General features: G+C 60.6%; 2 protein-coding genes across 10 annotated transcripts; both read right to left on the reverse strand.

The window, feature by feature from the left end:
• Positions 1–691: 691 nt before the first annotated feature.
• On the reverse strand, positions 692–9,176 carry MRPS15 (mitochondrial ribosomal protein S15). Of its 4 annotated transcripts, none has more exons than XM_042793884.1 (8): positions 9,158–9,176; positions 7,328–7,390; positions 5,714–5,789; positions 4,813–4,861; positions 3,984–4,068; positions 3,017–3,075; positions 1,591–1,782; positions 692–872 (listed from the first exon to the last, which is right to left on the reverse strand). In XM_042793884.1, the coding sequence occupies exons 3-8, from the start codon at positions 5,752–5,754 to the stop codon at positions 747–749; spliced, it is 552 nt and encodes a 183-aa protein (XP_042649818.1). In that variant the 5' UTR covers positions 5,755–5,789; positions 7,328–7,390; positions 9,158–9,176; the 3' UTR covers positions 692–746. The 4 variants fall into 4 exon arrangements, with proteins under 4 accessions (XP_042649818.1, XP_042649817.1, XP_032854646.1 ...); XM_042793883.1 differs by lacking the exon at positions 9,158–9,176 and adding an exon at positions 8,956–9,130; XM_032998755.2 differs by lacking the exon at positions 9,158–9,176 and adding an exon at positions 7,992–8,757.
• On the reverse strand, positions 9,163–20,252 carry CSF3R (colony stimulating factor 3 receptor). 6 transcript variants are annotated; one of them, XM_042793876.1, is made up of 18 exons: positions 20,102–20,252; positions 19,217–19,289; positions 16,502–16,673; positions 15,581–15,676; positions 15,021–15,320; positions 14,599–14,722; positions 14,293–14,462; positions 13,403–13,557; positions 13,066–13,222; positions 12,868–12,950; positions 12,082–12,295; positions 11,614–11,802; positions 11,291–11,392; positions 10,842–10,988; positions 10,508–10,705; positions 10,304–10,394; positions 10,030–10,111; positions 9,163–9,922 (listed from the first exon to the last, which is right to left on the reverse strand). In XM_042793876.1, exons 4-18 carry the CDS (start codon positions 15,648–15,650, stop codon positions 9,446–9,448), a joined length of 2,559 nt encoding a protein of 852 aa, XP_042649810.1. In that variant the 5' UTR covers positions 15,651–15,676; positions 16,502–16,673; positions 19,217–19,289; positions 20,102–20,252; the 3' UTR covers positions 9,163–9,445. The 6 variants fall into 6 exon arrangements, with proteins under 6 accessions (XP_042649810.1, XP_042649813.1, XP_042649814.1 ...); XM_042793879.1 differs by having other exon boundaries at positions 13,066–13,219; positions 20,102–20,251; XM_042793880.1 differs by having other exon boundaries at positions 10,508–10,648; positions 20,102–20,250.
• Between the last annotated feature and the right edge of the window lie 556 nt (positions 20,253–20,808).

The following is a 20,808-nucleotide window of genomic DNA, read 5'->3' on the forward strand; positions in this document are numbered from 1 at the left end:
AAAAAAAAAAAAAACAAACCGCGATCGAATTGATAAGGAAACGAAGGAAATAAAGTGGTTTTGATACAGTAAAAATAAAGCTGAGCGGGAGCGGCGGCTCCCTGGGCGGGCGGCAGAGCACGGGCGAGAGGAGCGGCGCGGGGGGAGCCACAGAAATTTGGGGGACGGGCGGCAGCGCCGCCACCTCGGCGCCTCCCTTCGCTGCAGCCACCCGCGGCAGCGGTTCGGGTGTTAACACCCAAATCCGCCGAGTTCGAGCGTGACGGGGGGGGGGGTGGTGGTGATCGCCAGAGAGCGAGTCCGCCGGGAAATCGCAGCCCCGATCATCAACCCCAGCGCCCCGGCTCGACCCGTGCGTTCCCGCGAGGAGGAAACGGCGCGCCGAGCTGCCGTCAGCACCGCTCCGTTTCCAAACGAGCGGCATCTCTCGCCTCATTCTCCCTCCTCACTCACGGCCCCCCGAGCCCACGGCCCGGCCGCGCAGCGTGGGTTGCCAGCGCGATGCTGGAGGCTCGCCTGGCAGCGGCAGGAGACGGGCCCGCTGGCAGCGTCCCCCCAGCTGCTCCTCTCACACAGACGGAACGGCTCACAGCACAGGCCGGCGCCTCGGCTTTAAATTCAGCTTCTAAAACGCTTAAACCACTCGTTGCACTTCGGGCGCTCACCGTGGCGCGGACCACGCACAAGCGAAGAGGCTTTAGGTAGTTCTTTATTGTTCGACCGGCCGCATCGGCCCCAACGTGCTGCTACACAGGCGTCCCCTCGCACTGCGCCGCCGCCTCCTTCTCCCTCGCGGCTCTCATCCTCGCCTGCCACTCTCTCCTCTGCTTTAGCTTCTCTGGTGCTTTCAGCTTCTGCACCTCCTGAAAGACCTGCGGGAGGAGCGTAAGGTGAGGGAAGGGGAGAGACAAAGCTGCGGGTTGGTGAGCAGATCTGCTCCACCACCGCTGCGTGGGGCTGCGCCGAGCCCGGGTCCCGCCGGAGGCCGGGAGGCACACCGGGCAGCACGGGCACTGCCTTCCCGGGCACCTCCCCGGGACGCCAGCCTGCCCCGTTTATCAGGGTACCACGGGAAGTAATTCCGTTAGAGCTTCCCAGCCTTTTGGTTATAACTGCACTGGACTGAAATTTTGTACTTCCAGACTGAAGGCACGTCCAGCTTTTTGATTCTGCTCGGTGATACCGAGACACATTGCACACAGGAGTTACACCAACGTATTTAGAGCAAATGAGAGTACACAGTGGATAGACCCACATTTCTGTTCCAAATCCGCCATCAGATTTCACTGCCTCACAAATTAGCTCCCATACCAGGCTTTGAAGAGAAGCTGCTTTGAATCATACATTTCTGAGCAAACTGGCAGCACAATCTGAAGTTCTCAAGCCCAGCACGTGCCTCACTGCCCACTATGTAACTGTCTTTCGTGGAGCTCTTTGCCGAGCTTATGCATTTCTCTACAGACATTATCATCATCTCCCCAAATTCAAAGCATGGATTAAGAGGACTTTTCTAACCGTCTTAATTGTGCCCGTCTGTAGAAAGATTTTTTTCTATCCCAGCTACATGGTGCTCTCAGGATTGCTCCATACCTTGACACAGAGAGCCTTCTTCACAAGCCAGCGCTTGGTGATCCTTCTGCAGTAGGGAGGGGGCAGCGTGTACGTGATATCCAACTGCTTGCAGGTGTTTTCAAAGATATCGTAGCGGACACGGCGGAGATACGCAAGGAGTTTCTTCCGGCGATCTATATCCATCAGCATGCGACGACGGTTACTTTTATCCTGCAAAGGACTTAACATTCACTACGCTGCAGACAGATTATACTTCCATTCCAATAAATTACTCAGAATAGACCAGATTACGGCTGAAAGGAAACAATCAGGTTAAGGACAGTATCTTAGAACAATTTTTCTTGGCAGATACTGCAAGCACATTAGGTCACTACAAGGAGATCTCAGAAGACTTAATTTACTTTTCACTGAAATTGCTTTCTTCATTCTGTGTCTGCACCTTCCTCCTCCAACCCTGGGGACTGTTTTCAACTTGTGTGCAGTTTCAGGCGGTGGCAAAAGCTGCAATGGCTTGGAGGCGAAGGCTGTAGGGAAGGTCTAATGGCTAAAAACTCTGCTTCCCCTGAAATGTATTCTTCCAGAAATAACGCAGAAGCATTTACCTTTGCTTTTCCAGAAATTAAATCTGGAAATAAAATGTGACTTGGCTCTGTATGACCATTTGGGTTGTTCTTTGGCAGTAAATATGCATAGCTCGAGCCATGCCATTCAGGGCAATCCCCCCATGGGAGAAATTTCCGTATCCTGTAGAAGCAATCTGTGTAAAAAGCAGGCTTCATCCAAGTCATTTCAAAAGGTCTCTTCTGCCGAAACATTTGGTACAACTTCTGGCTTCTTATAAAAACTTAGTTCTTTTCTGTTTTACTCCTCAAGCTTTTATGATTAACAAATAATTACGCACTTTTTTCAAATGCAGTTGATTAATCCATTTCCCACCTTTTGCACTGAATGAAAAAAACTTTAATACATCTTGTTCATAAACTCACAGTTGTGATGTTTTGAATTTGGGTTCTGAACCCAGGCAGCTTTAGGTAGGAAAGTGGTCACTACAACATTAAACACAGTCCTGTCCACTAGATGTTTTCATAGGCAGAACAAAGAAAGAACGCAGCTGCCAAAGTGATAACATTAATTACACTGAAAAGTAAGAGGTGAAGCCACATCTGCAGCAAGGATAAATTTAGCTAAGCTCCGTTCAAAGGTATCTGCTCAGCCATTTCCAGCAATCCACTAACAAAAAAGAACACACTCCACATTTCATTCAGTGAGAACGTAGCTGTGACTGAGCCAGCAGTTTCCTGGACTGGCGCGACAGAACAACTATTTTATAAACCTTCTTAGGAAAGCCATAATCCCCAGAATTAAAATCCTTTTGTTCTGAACTGAGAAAACAACCTGAACAGCTGCTGTCTCAAACGTGTGGGCTCAGATTACTGATAGTTACCTTGGGATGCTTCTGAAGATGTTCCTCGTAAGTGCGTATCTTGGCAGTCAACACAGCAACTATAAAGAACAGACATAAGAAGCTGTGTGAGAGCAGCAGCTTTCCAAGGTGAGACAGAATAATTTGCATTCCCCTCAAATTGCCAATTGAGGACGGCTGTTCTTATGGGTACCCACTGCACCACAGCAAATATTACCACACAGACCTCTGGATAAGTGCAAAACAAACCACAAAATATAACCTACATAACCCGAGTCAGAACTATTCCTATTATGAAGCTGCTTAATTAGAGGTTAAAATTTTAACAACAGATCGTATGAGTCTATCTGTAAAATGCCTCTTGTACTCACTGGTGTCTTTACATTCATTTCACTTCACTTGGTTTAATCTTTGGAGGAACAGACACAAATTAAGAGGTTCTTTCTGAGAGCAGCAGCCAGCTCCTTGTGATTTCAGGCTTCGAAGAAAGGTGCTGGTAGCAGCGTGAGAAACTGAAGGCTTTTATAGATGACACAAGAGTGCATCTGGGTCGACGGCAGCGTGGCCTTCATCCCTGCACTGTCCCTACACTATGCTTCAGCCAGAGCTCTCTGATGCAGAGGAAAATTAGGGTTCCGTGGCTAAATCTAGTAGTTCATTTGGGTAATGAATGCAGCGCAGTGCTTCATGTCATAAAGCACTTCATGCAGAATAATGCACATGCTGCCACTGGAGGGTGGATATGGAGTAGGAATTTGGGAGCACCCTCGCAGACACCTGCCGGTAAGCGTCTGTGCTGCTGCCCCAACCTTCCCAAACCCTGAACAGGCCCCCCGGGGCACACTGCAGGCTACCTCCCTCTTGGGTGCTCTCCTGTAGGAGACCCTCCTAACCCACACAGGAAACTCAAAGTGCTGGGGTGGGAACAGCTGAATGAAAGCAGAGATGTATCATCTGCCAACAATATCCTTTTACTTTTTCAACTTACCTTGCACCTCAAAGGACCCATTGTCATCGGGAGACCTCCTGACCTTCTCCACCAGCTGCTGTATCTTTATTTTCATCTTCTCCTTCTGTGGATAACAGAAAAGAGCTCGTCCCTTTCTCAGGAATGCTAAAGGTCTGAGCCACCCCAGGTCTCTTCCCAAATGCCCAGGTTTGTAATTAATAGCTTTACTCAGTGTCCATCACAAAAATGTGTAAAAGGTGCTGCAAAAAAGGACCTGCTGCTTGCAGGACAGTGCTCAGAGGACAGCAGCAAAGCAGCACAAAGATCTCAGCAGAACACAGAATCGCCATTGTTCAGACCCAGAGTGCAGGCACACGCTGCCGCCCAGGATTACAGACGGGTGCTGCTCTCATCAACGGAAGAGAGAACTGAAGCTGATCCCACATGGCAGTAGCCTTTACTTTTTGCATATTTTAAAGCTTACGTGGTAAGCAGAAAGAAATGGCAAGATCTTTGTGCTACCTTCTGATTTGCTTACTTTGTTTTCTGGACGTACAAGTAGTAAAAGTGTACTATTTTCTAGAACACAGGCCAACCATCAGCAGTAACATCACACAGCTCATCTCCCTTGTGATTGCTGAATATTTTCTTCTCCCATTTTAGTATGCAATTATTATCATAAAGAAGAGTGCATGATAAATTTTAAGAGCGTACAAGACTTACCACTCTCATGTATTTAATAGCTGCAGATTTGCAGTCACCAAGCAACACTTAAAGCAAGTGAAGGGCATTTAACAATCTACAAAAGTCTTACACAAATGTGCTCACTAAATCTTCTAGTGATTTATGCAAGTAGAATGAAACTAACCTGGCTTGCCATCTCCAGTGACAACAGTCTTTTCACTACATCGTCAACACTGCAAGGAGATTGCAGATTACTTTGTAAGCCAGAAACAAAATATATTTAACAACAGACATGAGTTTAGTTTTTCAGAACATATTAACTTTTCTCAACTTGAATTTACTCTACAAATTTACAGCAACTCTCCTCCTCTCCCAAATCTGTCAGCCATAAACTGTTTCTTGCATTCCTAAGAAAAATCATGGCTGAGATTACAGAAGCATTGAGTAGTTTTGCTGCTGTGGGAAGCACAGTTATTTCAAATGATGATGAAGTCTTATCAATTCTAAAAACATTACATGCAAACTGGGTGCTGAAGATTAACCCCCAAGTAAGTATGCAAGGACAAAATAATTAATTTTAAGACCTGCTCCTTCAAAGAGCTGTGAAAGTCTCGGGTATGCCACTGGGGGCTCTCTATGCACCACACATGAGCAGTTCTGGAATCAAACCTAAAAATGCTAAACTCCAGGTCCAAATTTCAGAAGCAGCCAGTCATTTTGAGTTGTTTAACTACACAGTCTCTAGCACCTGAGTTCAAGACAGGCATAGATTATTTCTAAAATGGTTATTTCTATTATTTCAAGATTATTTATTTTTTCTATGGACTACAAAGTCCACAGAAGGTGTGGGCAACCAGCGCTTAACCTTATATTAAGTAAAAAAACCCTTAGATAACCCTAACCTCTGACTGCTTTTGCCAATTTGACTTTCAAAACAACTTTGCAATTTTTGTGCTAAACTGCACAACAGTGACTCCAGAGCATTAATTAATTACTGAGCAGATGACAGCTTCCATGTATCGTGGTTGTGTGTGCATAAGACAAATCTCTGAAGAGAATAGTCATTCCCTTTCCCCGTATCATACCTATTTATTCCTGGGACATCGGCATAATCTTTCTTCAGCATTGTGGGAGGAAGATCATCCAAATGGCTGGGGCTGTCTACAAAGAGAAGATTAACGTTTGAGGAAGAGCAGTACAGTCAGAGCCCTGAACATGCTTGCAAACTAGATCAGAGGAAACAAGTTGCAAAGAATATAGACTGTAAGCTCCAAATAAGAAGAACTTAAGAGATCAAGTTGAGATAGTAGGAACTGAGTGAATAAAATGGTGTCCAGTTTTTTGCCTTCAGAGCTTGGGATTTATAACATGGTATATAGCCCACCAAGATCAGTGATCTCTTGCTAATGATAACTGCTAATTGCATATAATCACAGACTGGTTTGGGTTGGAAGGGACCTTAAAGCCCATCCAGTCCCACCCCCCTGCCCCGGGCAGGACCCCCTTCCCCCAGCCCAGGGGGCTCCCAGCCCCGTCCAACTTGGCCTTGAACCCTTCCAGGGAGGGGGCAGCCACAGCTGCTCTGGGCACCCTGGGCCAGCACCTCACCCCCTGCACAGGGAACAATTTCTGCCTTAGATCTCACCTAAATCTCCCCTCTTCCAGTTTAAACCATCACCCCTCGTCCTATCCCCACACCCCCTGACCCAGAGTCCCTCCCCCCCTCTCCTGTCCCCCCTTTAAGCCCCGGAAGGCCGCTCGAAGGGCTCCCCAGAGCCTTCTCTTCTCCAGGCTGAACCCCCCCAACTCTCTCAGCCCGGCCCCCCAGGGGAGCTGCTCCAGCCCCCCCAGCATCTCCGTGGCCTCCTCTGGCCCCGCTCGAGCAGCTCCGGGTCCTTCTGCTGTTGGGGGCCCCCGAGCTGGCCCCAGCACTGCAGGGGGGTCTCCCCAGAGCGGAGCAGAGGGGGAGAATCCCCCCCCTGGCCCTGCTGCCCCCCCTGCTCTGGCTGCAGCCCAGGGCACGGGTGGGTTCTGGGCTGCGAGCGCACGGTGCTGCCTCACGGGCAGTTTTCCCCCCACCAACCCCCCCAAGTCCCTCTCCTTGGGGCTGCTCTCCAGCCACTCCTCGCCCAGCCTGGATCTGTGCCTGGGATTGCCTTGACTTCTAAATTTTCTGAGTAACTTTTGAGCTTGTAAGGAATTATTTCTAGGAGCACAGAACCACAAAAAGATTGCCAACAGGACCTTATGAAGTTTCAGTCCAATCTTCCCTTTAAAGTGGGACTGCCATCATTTCTTTGTCTAGCAAGCCTTGAAAACCTGAAGATGGACATTCCACAACCCCTCTGTGAAGCGTGTTCCCACGCTGCACAGCCTTCCCAGTGAGTCCTTCCTTTTGTATCCAGCTGGAATATCTCCAAGCTGCTACTTGGGACCACTGCCCCTCATTAAATTGTTTGGCACTACCAAGAAGAGTCTGGCTCCCTCACCCTTGTAATTACCCATGAAGAAGCTGCAGGATTGCAGAATCCTGCAACAGGGATCATAACCGCTCTCTCTTTTCACGATGGGCTTTGCATCTTTAATGTGAAAACCACTAATTTCTCCAAATACCCTCTCTTCCTGCTGCATTAGGGTATAACTCTGATAATGTTAATAGTAAAACATTTTGCCATGTGGTCCCATTATTCCTGACATACCTTTCCTCTTTCTTCTTGCAGGTACGGCATAACATCTGGCTGTCAGAATAAAGGGACTGCAAGCTTGATGAAAGAAAACAAAGATTTATCAGACTTGTGTGCCCTTTTTTAGCTATGTACACACTAAATACTGCTCAATCTGTACTCGGAAACCGGTCAGAGTCCTTAGACTCCAAAGTGATCAGCAGCCAGCCATGTCATTTGTCCAGAAGGAGTGTGGAACAGTTCAGTGTGGGTCTCACATGGGTGCTAAAGCAAACGGGTGAAGCTGTGCTGCTTCAGGGTGATGCGAACCCAAATGATGCAAAGAGCAGAGCAGTGGGAAGAGATTACAGACACCGAGCAGGGAGTGCAAGGGCTCCACAGCTGAACTGCATTCATTTACAGGGTTTGAACTAATTTAATTTTGCATGTGAGTTAGCCAGGCTGCCCCAGTGGCAGAGCGCAGAGGCAGCGAGACCTAGAGACAACCTTTGACCAGCACAGCTCATTACAGATGAGAATATTCATCACCAGCCTGAACCGAGCCGCTCTTTGACTTTTCAAGAACAAACTCTTCCAACTGCTCTTTCAAGGCCCCTGCTACTCCAATCAATACCTGCTTTGGATGATCCGCCTGCGCCTCAAGCATGTTTTCAAGTACAGCATTTGCAGGCCCACGTACCCGCCTGCCAGCAGGCCCGGCCGAGAAGCACGGGAGCTCAGCTCCGGCTGCGTGGGGCACGGGAGCTCAGCTCCGGCTGCGTGGGGCAGCGGGGCCGTGGGCGGCCTGCCGGCTCGGGCGGCGGGCACAGGGCTCTCTGCTCCGTCCCACGCGGACGGGGTGGTCGCAGCAAGTGCGGGAGCCGCGTGGGGTTCCAGCCCCGCGCCTCGGCCCAGCTCCCCGCCGCTTCGCTGAGAGACCTGCGGCTTGGGAGCTGCCCCAGCCGGTCCCCGCCGTGCGCCGGGCTGGGTCGGGGGGCAGCCCCAAGCCCTCGGCCCAGGCTGCGGGGGGGCTCAGCCCCAAGCCCTCGGCCCAGGCTGCGGGGGGGCTCAGCCCCAAGCCCTCGGCCCAGGCTGCGGGGGGGCTCAGCCCCAAGCCCTCGGCCCAGGCTGCGGGGGGGCTCAGCCCCAAGCCCTCGGCCCAGGCTGCGGGGGGGCTCAGCCCCAAGCCCTCGGCCCAGGCTGCGGGGGGGCTCAGCCCCAAGCCCTCGGCCCAGGCTGCGGGGGGGCTCAGCCCCAAGCCCTCGGCCCAGGCTGCGGGGGGGCTCAGCCCCAAGCCCTCGGCCCAGGCTGCGGGGGGGCTCAGCCCCAAGCCCTCGGCCCAGGCTGCGGGGGGGCTCAGCCCCAAGCCCTCGGCCCAGGCTGCGGGGGGGCTCAGCCCCAAGCCCTCGGCCCAGGCTGCGGGGGGGCTCAGCCCCAAGCCCTCGGCCCAGGCTGCGGGGGGGCTCAGCCCCGCCACCCCCGGTGCTGTGAGGGGCGCTGCCTGCCCAGCAGCACCCCGCGGACGCCCCGTCCCCTCTCAGGGCCGCCTCCGGCTCCTTCCCCCCCCGTCCCGCCCCACGCTCCCCCACCCCTGTCCTCGGCCCCCGGCCTGCCTCCAGGCCCCACTTCCACCGCAGCCGGACACCCCCCCCCGCCCGTCTCACCGGCCCTGTCGCCGCCTCGGGCGCTCCCCAGAGCGGCGGCCCCGGCTCGGCCCGGCCCCGCCAGGCAGCGGCCCAGCGCCGTCCGCAGCGCCAGCATCGCGCTGCCCTCACGGCCCCGCCGGCACGGGCGCCGCCATCTTACCCAGGCGCGGCGGCCCGAGCGCCGAGCGCGTCGATGGGCGGGCATGCGCCGCCATCTTACCCAGGCGCGGCGGCCCGAGCGCATCGATGGGCGGGCGGGGAGTGGGGGGGCGCTCCCCCCGCAGCCCCGGGTCCCCCCGCCGCTACAGGCGCCCGGGGCCGTTCTCAGCGCGTCCCCGTTTATTGCGGGAGGGGAGAGGGGAGGGGAGGGTAGGGTAGAGGAGAGGGGAGGGGAGGGGACGCACACAGCACCGGCTGAGGGAGCCCCGTTGGGCGGCCCCGGGCCGGGCCCCCCGCAGGCCGCGGGGCGAAGCCTGGGGCTGGATTTAGCGCTGCCCGGCCCCCGGCGCTAAAACACCCGGCAGTCGTGGAGCTCCTCGGCCCCGCCGATGCGGAGGCCCTGCAGCAAGGGGAAGGTGGCGGGCAGCTCCTCGGGGTAGCCCCCGTCCCCCGGGCAGGCGTGGGGGGCGGCCGCGTGGAACCAGAGGTTCTCGTAGGGTTTGGGGCTGGGGTCGAGGAGCAGGGGCTGCGCCGAGCCGGAGCGCAGGTTGAGGGGCGGCGGGACGTGCTGCTGGCCCTTGTACCCGCCGCCCGACACCGACACCCGCGCGTACTGGACGGGCTCCCCGCTCCCCGCTGCTGCGGCCCAGCCCCGGCCCGGTGTGCCGGGGCCCTCCTGCCGCACGTAGGGCTGGGGCACGACGGGCTCCGTGGTGAGCTCCTTGCCCCGGAGGGACGGCTGCTTCCCTGCCGCCCTTTCCAGCACCGTGACGGTGGAAATGGTCGCCAAGCCGGGCTCCCTGGCGCCGGGGACCTGCAGAGGCTCCTGGAGGAACGGTGCGCGGTCACGGCTTCTGCCTGCCCGGCACCACACCGGGCAAACTCCCAGCGCCCAGGTTCCCCGGCCCGGGTGCCGCGCCCTCCGGGTCTCACCTGCTGGAGCTCTGCCGGGACCCACTTGCCCAGGCTGCTGTTGGCGGGGTCGGGGACGCTGGGCCAAAACTGCTGCTTCACCCTGGTAGCCACAGGACGAGGGGTCTCAGTGAGGGGGGCCTGAAACCGGTGGCCGCGGGGCTGGCCTTGCTCCCGCTGAGCTGACGGCGGGATGCCATCCCTCCCCGCGTCCCCGGCAGGGCTGTGGCTGGGGCCACTGCAGGGGACGGGGACTCCCAGGGCAGCCCACCCCGCGGCGGGTCTCGGTACTCACCGCCCGTTCTTCTGGAAGCAGATGAGCAAAAGTAAGAGCAAGACAAAGGTCAGCCCCAGGGTCAGGAAGAGGAACTGGATTTCGATGTCATCTGGAAAGCGGGCAGGGGGAGAGGGTCACAGGGGGAAGGGTGCAGGACTCGGGGTCTGGAGGGGGGGGTCCCCTCCCATCCCTAACCCCCCCGGGGTGGCTGCGTCCCCTCACCTAGCACCGTGGTCACCAGCGTCAGGCTGGTGCCGTTGGTGCCGCCGGCGGCCGTGGATGCCATGATGTGCACTTTGTACAGGGTCGACGGCTTCAGCTCCCGGATGAGAAAGGAGCCGAGGGAGGGATTCACGGCAGCGCCTGGGGGAACGCGGGGGCTGCCGGCGTGGCGGGGGCTGCGTGGCCGGTGCCCCTCACCTGCGGGGCCCCCGGGGTCTCTGCTGGCTGGGGGTCCCGTATGGGACCTCTCTGACAGGGGCACGGCGTGCTGATGTCCCACCCAACCCGTGGAGGAGGGATGGGCAGGGCCGGCGGTGATGCCGACAGGACTCACTGGACACTTCCGTGGTGCTGTTGGCCCAGAAAATGGTGTAACTGGTGATAAAGCCGTTCTGCATCTCAACTGGCACCGGCTCCCAGCACAGCTCGGCCTCGGACTTGCTGATGCTCTTCAGGTGGAGCTTTGGGGCGTAGGACGGTGCTGAAACGGAGCAGGACAAGCAAGCGGGCGCTGTGCCGCGGGGTCGGGGACTGCTGGGGGGGATGAACTGAGCAGCCCAGTCCCACTCCCCAGGTGTGGACGCCAGGCTGTGCCCCCGTGGGGCTCTGTCCCGCTGAGAGCACCTTCAGGGGTCAGCCAAGATCCAGCCCGGGGGGCTGAGCTCTTCTGCACAGCCCCTGAATTGGGGGTATGTGAGGGTACCCTTTTTGAAAGGCAAAGGGTTGGTGGTGTGGGGCGAGCCCCCCCAGGGCCCCCCGGGCGGCTGCTGGCAGCACACGTACCCTTCTGCTTGGAGTAGGCTGCGGTGTGGACGGGCACCCCTACGGCATCCTTGTAGAGGGGGTACACGGAGATGTTGTACCGCTGGAACGGCTCTATGCCATCTGCAACGGAGAGCAGAGGGGGGGGCCGGGGGGCCCTGGCTGCCCCACGCCTGCCCCACAGCACCAGCCCAACTGGGACTGGCTCCAGAGGAAGGAGGGAGGGTGTGGAGTGGGCTCGGGGCAGGGTTTGGTCCTGGGGCAGTCAGGAGGGGTGCCAGCCCCTTGGTACCCCCCCTGCCCCCCGCCCCGCTGATGAGGGGGTCAGGGACCCCCCGGCTTACCCCGGATGAGGGCTGCGGTGGCAGCCCCGTCACGCTCCATCTGCCAGCAGGCGCTGCAGCGGTTGGGCTCCGAGGACACCCGCTGCCACTCCAGCACGTAGGCGGCCGGGGGGGTCGGCGGGGCCTCCCAGTACACCCAGAGGCTGCGCTCACCCCCAGGCACGGCCCGGAGCCCTGCCAGGGGCTGACCTGCGTGGGGACATCCAGCCGGGATGATGGGAGAGGGAGGCATCCGTGCCACCTCGCCCCCACAGCCCAGGTGCCGGCCCTGCTCCTGGCTTTGCACCCCGCAGGCAGCCTGCTCGGGAGCCCCCTGGTCACACACCCAGGGAGGCACCCCCACCCCCCCCGGCAGTGGGGTGAGGGAGCAGCACCCACTTTGAGAGATTGGGAGCTGCTGGGGAGGGGGGGGTGCAGAGCCTCAGGGGAGACGTGCGGAGGTTTCAGACAGGTTTGCTCCATCCCCACCTTTCCGCTCCAGGAGCATGACCTCGGTCGCTGCCGACTCGCCGGCGGCATTGTAGGCTGAGAGATAGACCCTCCTAGTCCCCGCCGGCACGGAGAAGTTGCACTGGGTGTGGGTGGTGTTGCAGGCAGTGGGGGGGTCCCTGCCCCTCCTCCTGGGGCTCAGGGTGACACGGTACCCCAGCACTCGCCCATTCGCCTCCTGCGGCCGCGGGGCCTGCGCGCAGACAGGGTGTGTGGGGATGCTCGGTCCCCAGGGGGGATGCTCGGTCCCCAGGGGAATTCTCAGTCCCCACAGAGGATGCTCAGTCCCCACGGAGGATGCTGAGTCGCCAGGGGGATGCTTGGTCCCCAGGGGGGATGCTCAGTCCCCAGGGGGATGCTCAGTCCCCAGGGGGGATGCTCAGTCCCCAAGGGGGATGCTGAGTCCCCAGGGGGATGCTGAGTCCCCAGGGGGGATGCTCGGTCCCCAGGGGGATGCTGAGTCCCCAGGGGGGATGCTCAGTCCCCAAGGGGAATGCTGAGTCCCCAGGGGGGATGCTCGGTCCCCAGGGGGATGCTGAGTCCCCAGGGGGGATGCTCAGTCCCCAAGGGGAATGCTGAGTCCCCAGGGGGGATGCTGAGTCCCCAGGGGGGATGCTCAGTCCCCAAGGGGGATGCTGAGTCCCCAGGGGGATGCTGAGTCCCCAGGGGGGATGCTCAGTCCCCAAGGGGGATGCTGAGTCTCCCCAGGGGGGATGCTCGGTCCCCCCAGCAGCCCCCCTGTCCCCACCGCCCACCCATGCTCACCTTCCAGCGCAGCTGCAGCTCCTTCCACCCACCCGTCCCGGCCGGCCGAGCGCTCCACCACACATCCAGCTTCCCCGTGGGGGCTGTGGTGGGAGAGTGGGGAGCTGAGAGGGGCGAGCACGGCCACGCCACCGCGGCTGGGCCGCCTGGCCGGGCAGAGGGGACGTCCCCCCGCTCCCTGAGTGACTCCGCACCCACCCTTCTCATGGGTGGTGTAGTTCCTGCCCGCGCTCCACTCGCTCCAGTAGCCCCGCGCCGAGCTCCGCCGGCACCGCATCTGGAAGTGGTACTGTGTGCCGAAGAGGAAGCCGCAGCGCTGCGTGGTGCCGGCCTGGCCGACGATGTTGGTGACCTGCTGGCGGCTGGAGTGAGGGCTGTGTGGGCTCCTGCCTCGAGCAGGGGCCGGCCCCGGGGTGGGTGCTGCGCAGGGCGTGCGGGGGGGCACCTTGCCATCCCCCTTCCCACGTGGGGACCCGCCGCTCCCATTGCAGGAAACCTGGCAGAGCTCGGAGGGTCCCAGCCCCTGCTCACTCACCAGAGCCCAGGCAGGGTCCTCGGGCGCCCGGTAGCGCAGCTCGCACTGCAGCTCCATGTGCGCGTTGCTGGGGGCCACCTCCCAGGCCAGGGTGACGCAGTCGGTCTGGAAGGGGATGGACTGGATGCTCTGCAGGGCCGGGGGGTCCAGCTTGGCTGGAGGAGGAGCAGGGGAGAGAGCTGGAGAGGGGCCGTGTTGGGCTGTGCGTGCAGCTGTTGTTAGTGCCACGAGCTGCGGTGGAGGTGCTGACCTGCCCGAGGCGAGGGGCGAGGAGAAAACACCCCCAGACATTTAGGAGAATGGCTCGTGGGAGGGGATGGGAGCTGGTGTGTGCCCCTGCCTGGGACACGGGGTGGTGCTCGGGAGCACAGCGCTGGCACTGCTCTGCAGCCTGGGTTCCAGGCAGGGTTAGCGCCTACGCAGAAATAACACATCCCCTGGGACCCGAGGTCTGGTTTGTGGCCAGGAAAACCCCACGTTTGGGTCTGCCCAGGGGTGAGAGCCCAGCAGCTGGTTCATGGGCAGCCCTTCCCCAGGTCCAGAGCAGGACGGACGAGTCACACCGTCTGGGAAGGTTCCTTTTATAAATAGTTTATAGGAGCTGGATGTATTATTAATAGACTTCCCGAATAAATGGGTAATCAATTGCGGGAGAGAGTTGTAGAGTGCGGCAGGTCAACTGGTGGCTCATAACCCACCAGCACACGCTGCTCAGTCTGTAATGCTTTGGCACCTCTTCATCCCGGCAAGCCATTTATCATGGGAAAGCTGCCCGTAAGATACGACCTAAAAGCCCAATGTGCTTTAATGCTGCTCTGTCACCCCCCTCTCCCCGCTGCTGAGCTTCCCTGGCCCCTGGCCCCTGCGCGGTGGCTCCGGCCATCACTCACCGACGTCCATGGGGTCGATGCAGAGATGCTCCGACTCGGCCATGCCCAGGGCGTTGGTGGCAGACACCCAGATCTCCATTTGCCGGTAGAGCTGGAGCAGCCGACGTGGCACCGTGCAGCGGCTGCGGCCGCCTTGCGGGGTGCAGCCCGTCACCGCCTGGGCTCTGCTCCTGCGGCAGCGAGAGAGGGCTCAGGGGCCCCTCGGCAGAGGACGAGGGTTGCCATGTGGTTTGGCGAGGGGTGAAGGCCAGGAGAGGTGGCCTGGGGACAGGGCACTGGGGACCGTGTCACCCCCCCAGGGCTTACCCGGCACACTTCAGCGCGATGCTGGTGGGGAGGTGGCTGTCGGCTCCTGGATCCCACTGGCACGTCAGCCCGTAGTCGCTGAGGTTCAGGATGCAGCTGAGGTTGAAGGGCTTCGCAGGCGGGTCTGGGAGAGGGCGGCGGGGGAAGAGCCTGAGCGAAGCACCCAGCCCGGCTGCACAGAGCCCCGCGGCCGCGCCACTGCTCCCCAGACCTCCCCTGGCCTGCAGCCTGCCCACAGCCCCGAAACAGCCTCCATCTGCCATCGGCCCTGGCTGCTGCTCCCGCCACAGCGGCTTTGCCCGGCTCGCTCAGGGAGCTTGGACGCATCTCGGGGAGGAGACGTGTGAACCCCGGTGCCAGGTTGTGCCTCTCTGAAGTGCACGTGCGCGCACGCGGGTGACCCGCGGCGGCAGGAGACTTACAGCCCGCCCGGATCTCGGCCATGCCGACGCGCTGCTTGGTCCTGTTCCACTCCACCCAGCACCACAGCTTGGCCTGCGTGCGGTTGAACTGGGGCAGGGTGAGGTTGGACACCTCCGTGCCTCCCGGGCCCCGGCGCTGGCTCCCGGCCACGGGCTCGTTGTCCAGCATCCAGGTGATCCGGACCTTCCCCTGCTCCAAGCCGCGGCAGAGCTTGCTCTGGATGGTGCAGGATGCCGTGACGGCCGAGCCCAGGGGCACAACGGGTGAGCCCACGACCACGGAGGCACAGCCCAGGGTCCCTGCAGGCAGGAAGAATGTGTCACATCCAAGGCATGGCCATGACAAAGCCAGCTCAGCTCAGCGCCCAGACAGCGCAGAGGGATGAGTGTCTCTTCCCTTAGACGGGCCCCCCAGCCGCTGGGGAGGAAGAGCCGGGCGTTGGGCAAGTCTGCTGGTACCCGCCAGGCCCCATCCTGCCAGCGCCCGCCGTGCCGCCGGCAATCCTGCCCGCCCGCCCAGCCTGCCGCGGCCCCGGCCGCTCGGGACGGGCCCCACTCACCGCCCGGGCGGAGGAGCAGGAGCAGGGAGAGCCGCAGCAGGAAGGGTGTCCCGGCACCGCGCCTGGCCATGGTCTCCTCCGTGCCTTTGGCATCACCTGGAATGGAGAGAGCAGCTTGTGCTGGCGGGTCGGGAAGGGGCTGTGACCAGCGGGGCTGCAGGAGCCGTGCTGCCACCGGCACCGGTGCTTCCTGGAGCAAAACGTCCTTTTGCTGTCAGAGGTAGCATCTCCCACCCCCCCACAGCCCTTCCGCAGCGCTGACACCTCCACCCCTGCGCATAGGTGAGGCGTTCCGGCAGGGCCCCTCGGGCACAGCCCGACACCAGCTCTCAGCCCCGTGCACCCCCATCCCGCGCTCTGACACCCTGTGTCTGGCCGCAGGCAGAGGCTGATTTTATCTCAGGTATCTTCAGCCTCTGACCGGCAGAGATTTGCGGTTTCAGGGAGGGTTAGCGCCGGGGCTTGGGGCGGCGGAGCTGATAACACGAAAGAGGGAAATGAGTGGACGGCAGCGCAGCGGGCTGGCCGGAGCTGCGGGGTCCTGCCTGCACCCCCCGTGCTGGCCCCTCCAGCTGCTGGGACCAGCCCGGGGAGCGGCGGCTGCCCCTGCCCTGCCCGGCCACCGGTTCATCCTCTGCCCCGGGCTGGTCCCAGCCGTGGCCTTGGCAGTGCCAGGGACTTGCCCCAGGAGGGGCTGCCCATGCTGCCCCGGCTCTGGGTGCCCACAGCTCCTCTCCCCCACCGAGCTGACCTCCAGAGGCAGGCAAAGGACTCCAGTGTGGGAAATGGGGGAGCAGCCCCCCCGAGCACCCAGCACATGTGGCTGTCCCAAGCAGGGGACAGGGCAGAGCAGCCACAGAGGAGGCGCTCAGCCGGACCCAAGCACCATGCTGCCCACCCCTACCTCGCTGCCACCCCTACCTCGCCTCCATCTCGACCTCTCCTCCGCGCCTGGTGCGTCCGGCCGCCGCTCACCACCCGCTCCGAGCGCCGGCCTCCGGCTCCCGGCAGCTCGCCGTGCTCAGTCCGTTCGCTAACATGCTGCTTTCACCGTTAGTTCCTCAAAACCAGTGCCGTTAATTGCTGTGACTCTCTGAAGAAGGTGATTACAAAACACTTCCCTGAAGGCTGCGACCGCCTCGCTCGCCGCAGGAAGGAAAGCCCAGCGGCACGCACCCATCCAGTGGCGGGGAGCAGCACCCGGCCTCCCGCCCTGCCCGCTCCCGCAGCCGGGATGTGGCACGGCCGGCTCCTCGCTGCGGCTCACCTGGGGCCACGGGTCTGGGCTGGGGGACGTGGGACCCGGAGGGCAGGAGGCAGCCCCAGCCGTGGTTGCCAGCGCAGGGTGGTGCTGCCTGGGCACAGCTCGCATCCCCCAGCCCGCTCTGGTGTCCTCGCCGGGCACCCACCGCGGGGACTGGGCTCATCCCCGCATCCTCATCCTTCTAAGCTTCAGCCCTCTCCTGGGACGTGCCAGCCAGCCCCCCACCCTGGTCCCTCTCGGCTTGCAGCCGAGCATGGGCCATCCCCTAAAGCTGGGGGAGCTGCCCCACGAAGCCATTTCACCCAAGCTGTCCCTGCTCACACCATGAGTCCAGCTCGCCCCAGAGTGGGGGACCCGTGAGGTGCCCCAAGGGCACCCTGAGACCCGACCTTCCCACTGGTACCTCCCCGTGCCAACCATTAACCCGGGTTTTTCCAGCAGCTCCTTGCCCAGGGCCCTGCCCAGACGCCCCGGGGGGGCTCACTGCTGGGCTGCCCACCCGTGCCAGGCTGGCACTGCAGCCCTGGCCGGGGATCCCCACGGCCCGTGGGAGGGGACCGGGGTGCGGGGGTAAACAGAGGATTGCTCAACCCGCCACGCACTCGCAGCCTTCGCAACGGAGGCGGCTGTTGTGCAAACAGCTGTTTACTACGGGATTTGTAGCACACGTTTCTCCTCCAGCGCCGTGTTACTCAGCGCTCACGCAACCCCATGCTGCAAACAACTGGGGGGTCAGCACAGCCCCCCCCCCCCCCCCCGGTGTCCCCGGGAGAGCAGCCTGGGGGAGATGCGCTCCGAGCATCACCTCCCACAGATCTGGGCCGCTGGCTGGAGGGAGATGGCCAGCCACCTTGCAGCCCTGACAGTCTGAGCAAAAGGGTTTCCCCCCCCCCAAATCTCCGCTGCCCAGGGCCCCAGCCCTCTGCCCGGGGCGGGCCAGGCTGCTCACGGGGGCTGTGCGGGGTCACAGCGCTCCGGACTGGGGCGTGGGGCCGATTCCCACAGCCGCTGGCCTGGGGTGGGGGAGCTGCCCTTGCAACATTTCCCTGGGGTGTAGCAACCCCCCCCAGTATTCTGGGACGGAAGCGCGTGGCTTGCAGGCTGTTTACCATCTGGAGCAGGAATATCCGCAGGTAGCCATGGCAACGTGGGCATCACCGTGGGAACCGGAGGGCAGGCAGAGCTGGACACAAACAAGCGCTGCCCTCCCCGCGCCCGCCGGCGGGGCCCTGCTGTGGGGTGCATGTGGTGGGACCCCACGTCCTGGTGTGCGGAGGGGACTGTGCATCCCACCCCAGCACACACCTGCCCCTGGGCTCGCCCATGCTCCCCAGGGAAAGGGTTTGTCCCCGCAGAGGCTGCAAGCACACCAGTCTGCCGGGGCAGCGGCCCTCTCCCAAGATTGGGGATGGAGCTGACGTGCCCCCACAACAGCGCTCTCGGTTCCCCTTTGGCTCTGAGTCACTCTCACAAGCCCACAGATCCCGGCCCTGGGATGGGACAGGGGGACAGGAGGCAGGGTGCCATCCCTGCAGAGCACCCACAGCCAGAGCCACGGGGCCCAGGCAGCCCGGCGGAGGGGCCGGGGCAGGAGGGTGCGTGGGGAGGGGGCTGCCAGGCTGCGGGGTGAGGGAGGGTCCCGCGGGATGAGGCTGTGGCAGCGCGGAGGCAGGCGGTGACACGGGGCCATGGTGCGGGACAGATTGGGGAGCACAGTTTGGAGGGAGGGTGGGTGCTTGCAGTCTGGACATGTCACGTTTTGGGGTGAGCGGCTGGGCAGTGGGCTCCCAGCTCCTGGCACAAGAGCCCCCCACCCCCCCGTTCCCAGGGCTGCCTGGCCAGGGGGAAGGCAGAAAGGGGAAGCGGCCGCGGGGCTTTTCCTGGATTGCAGCGCGTGGGACGGGGACCGATGGCACTGGCCGGCAGCCCACTGGCACGGCCAGAGCCCTTGGGCAGCTCGAGTCACGATCCACAGGTCCCACTGGGGGTGACAGGCAGGGACGGATCCGGACCCTTCCCAGCACCGCAGCACGGACCCCCTGTGCCTGGAGGCACCGCTGGCTCTGCGGCCACCCGGGGCAGAGCAGATCCTGGCACAGCAGACGTGTGAAGCGGCTCCATTCCTCACCCTGGCTGCAGAAGCTCCCGCCGGGCTCTGAGTGTGATGTGGGGCGGGGGACAGCGGGACCCCCCTGCACCCTGGGGCAGCAGGGCCGGGGGAGCCCCATGGACCAGCGGCGCTCTCCCACCGCTCCCCACGTGAAGTGCCGGGGGGTTGTCAGCTGCCTCCGGTGCTCAGGCGTGTTATCAGCGCCTCTGGTTTAATCCCTGCTGGGCAGATCATTGCTATTAAGCAGAATAAAGTACATTACCAGCTTGTATCAGCTCAGCTGTCAGCAAGAACCGGCCTCCCCAAAGAGATTTTCCCTTTCTTCGTTTCATTCCCTGAAAAAATAAAATATTGCCAGTCAAGATGCAAGATCTCAGTGCAAAATCTACTGCAGTCTCTAATGGATAAGGTGAGCTGTTTAATTGCTGCCCAACATGATTAATTCAAACCAACCACCTTGTTCAGCCGTCAGCAACAGGGAGGGAGCAGAGGGCTCCCCGCCCCGCAGGCAGGCAGAGGTGGTGGGGAGGAGACCCTCGGCTTGGGACAGCAGCACAGGGGGACACGGGGGGACACGGGGAGCCCAGGCTGCCAGCACGGAGCTGCCCTGGGGAGGGGGGGCCCGACCGGGACCCTCCTGTGTCCGCGGGCTCCGGTCACCCAGTCCCCAGGGGTGTCCACGGTGCTCGTCCCCACCACGTGCTGCCGCTGCCACCAGCTCCTGCCCAGCGAGGAGGCTGCAAATCGGTGAGAATTGATTACAGGGGTCCGAGAGGCTGACCTTGAACAAGGTTCCTGACACGTTACTGTGATTAATGAGGCAGGAGGATTAATTTTCTGTGTTGCAGGGATCTGGGGAGTCCCCGATGGGCGTGGGGAGAGGGAGGACGAGGTGAGAGGGGCAGAGAGCTGCGCGCTGTTATTCCTCTCTAATCTGCAAGATGCCAAAAGGGTGGCAGGGGGCTGCAGCCCCAGCACGGGAGAGCGGTCCTTCGGGTGGGTGGGCGAGAGGAGAGATCTTCCACGGGACCACGGAAAACTTGCGTGTCCCTAAATTAATGTCTCTGTTGCTCAGGTGTCTGCAGCAGACGAACCTCCCCATGTCCGACAGCCGAGCCCCGCGCCAGCCCCTCATCCCCTGACACACCTGGAAATTCCCCCTCTTTTTTGCCGAGACGCTCCAGAGCTCAGATGTGCAGAGCATCTTCTCCCTCTGCCATTGCTGAAAAGAAATTTTCCTTCAATGCTGCCCCTCATCAAACCAGCTGGGCAGGGGGATTTTCATGCCTCCCCCCGTGACCGCGGTGCCGAGCAGCACGTCTGATCCCAGCTGCCAGGGCTGCACGGCCAACTTCCGACACTTCCCGGCAATCAGGCTGCAAGCACAGTGCTATTATTTTTCTGCTCTAATAAACAACCCTGGCAATAATAGAAAAAAATCAGCTTTTATCGGGAAAAAAATATATCTGGAGATTATTTACTCAGAGTCAATAGTTGCAAACAGAGGCTGTTAGCCCAGGCAGAGGCTGACATCTGCTCGCGGTTGGAGTGGCCAGCTCATTGCACAGAAATGGGGCAAAACCCTCCCAAGAGATCCCCTGCTTGCTCCCTCTATACAAATACAACAGCTCAGCTGTGCTCTGCAGGACCCTCAGCACCCCCCACCCGTTTTACCCTGGGACAAGCTGCAAGGGCCAGGCCCCTGAGGGGCCAAGGAGGTTTTGGGTGCTCGAACAATGGGGGTGGGAGCAGCCACAGGGCTGGAGCCCGGCTCAGAGCTGGCCACCTCTCCCCTGCCAAAGGCTCAGGTCTGCACGAGCAAGAAATTCACGGTCAATTGAGTTGCAGCTAATC

Source organism: Tyto alba, unplaced genomic scaffold (genome assembly GCF_018691265.1).
Source record: "Tyto alba isolate M040663 unplaced genomic scaffold, T.alba_DEE_v4.0 Super-Scaffold_20, whole genome shotgun sequence".
Classification (NCBI taxonomy): Eukaryota; Metazoa; Chordata; class Aves; order Strigiformes; family Tytonidae; genus Tyto; species Tyto alba.

Coding starts and splice junctions, on each gene's coding strand:
- MRPS15 (XM_042793883.1), bottom strand. CDS start 9,052: ATGCTGGCGCTGCGGACGGCGCTGGGCCGCTGCCTGGCGGGGCCGGGC. Junction 5,790..7,327: donor TGCAAGAAGAAAGAGGAAAG/GTATGTCAGGAA, acceptor TTCTCTTTGTAG/ACAGCCCCAGCCATTTGGAT. Junction 4,862..5,713: donor GATGTCCCAGGAATAAATAG/GTATGATACGGG, acceptor ATCTCCTTGCAG/TGTTGACGATGTAGTGAAAA.
- CSF3R (XM_042793876.1), bottom strand. CDS start 15,650: ATGGCCAGGCGCGGTGCCGGGACACCCTTCCTGCTGCGGCTCTCCCTG. Junction 10,989..11,290: donor AGCCTACTCCAAGCAGAAGG/GTACGTGTGCTG, acceptor GCTCCGTTTCAG/CACCGTCCTACGCCCCAAAG. Junction 9,923..10,029: donor TCCCGGCAGAGCTCCAGCAG/GTGAGACCCGGA, acceptor CCGTTCCTCCAG/GAGCCTCTGCAGGTCCCCGG.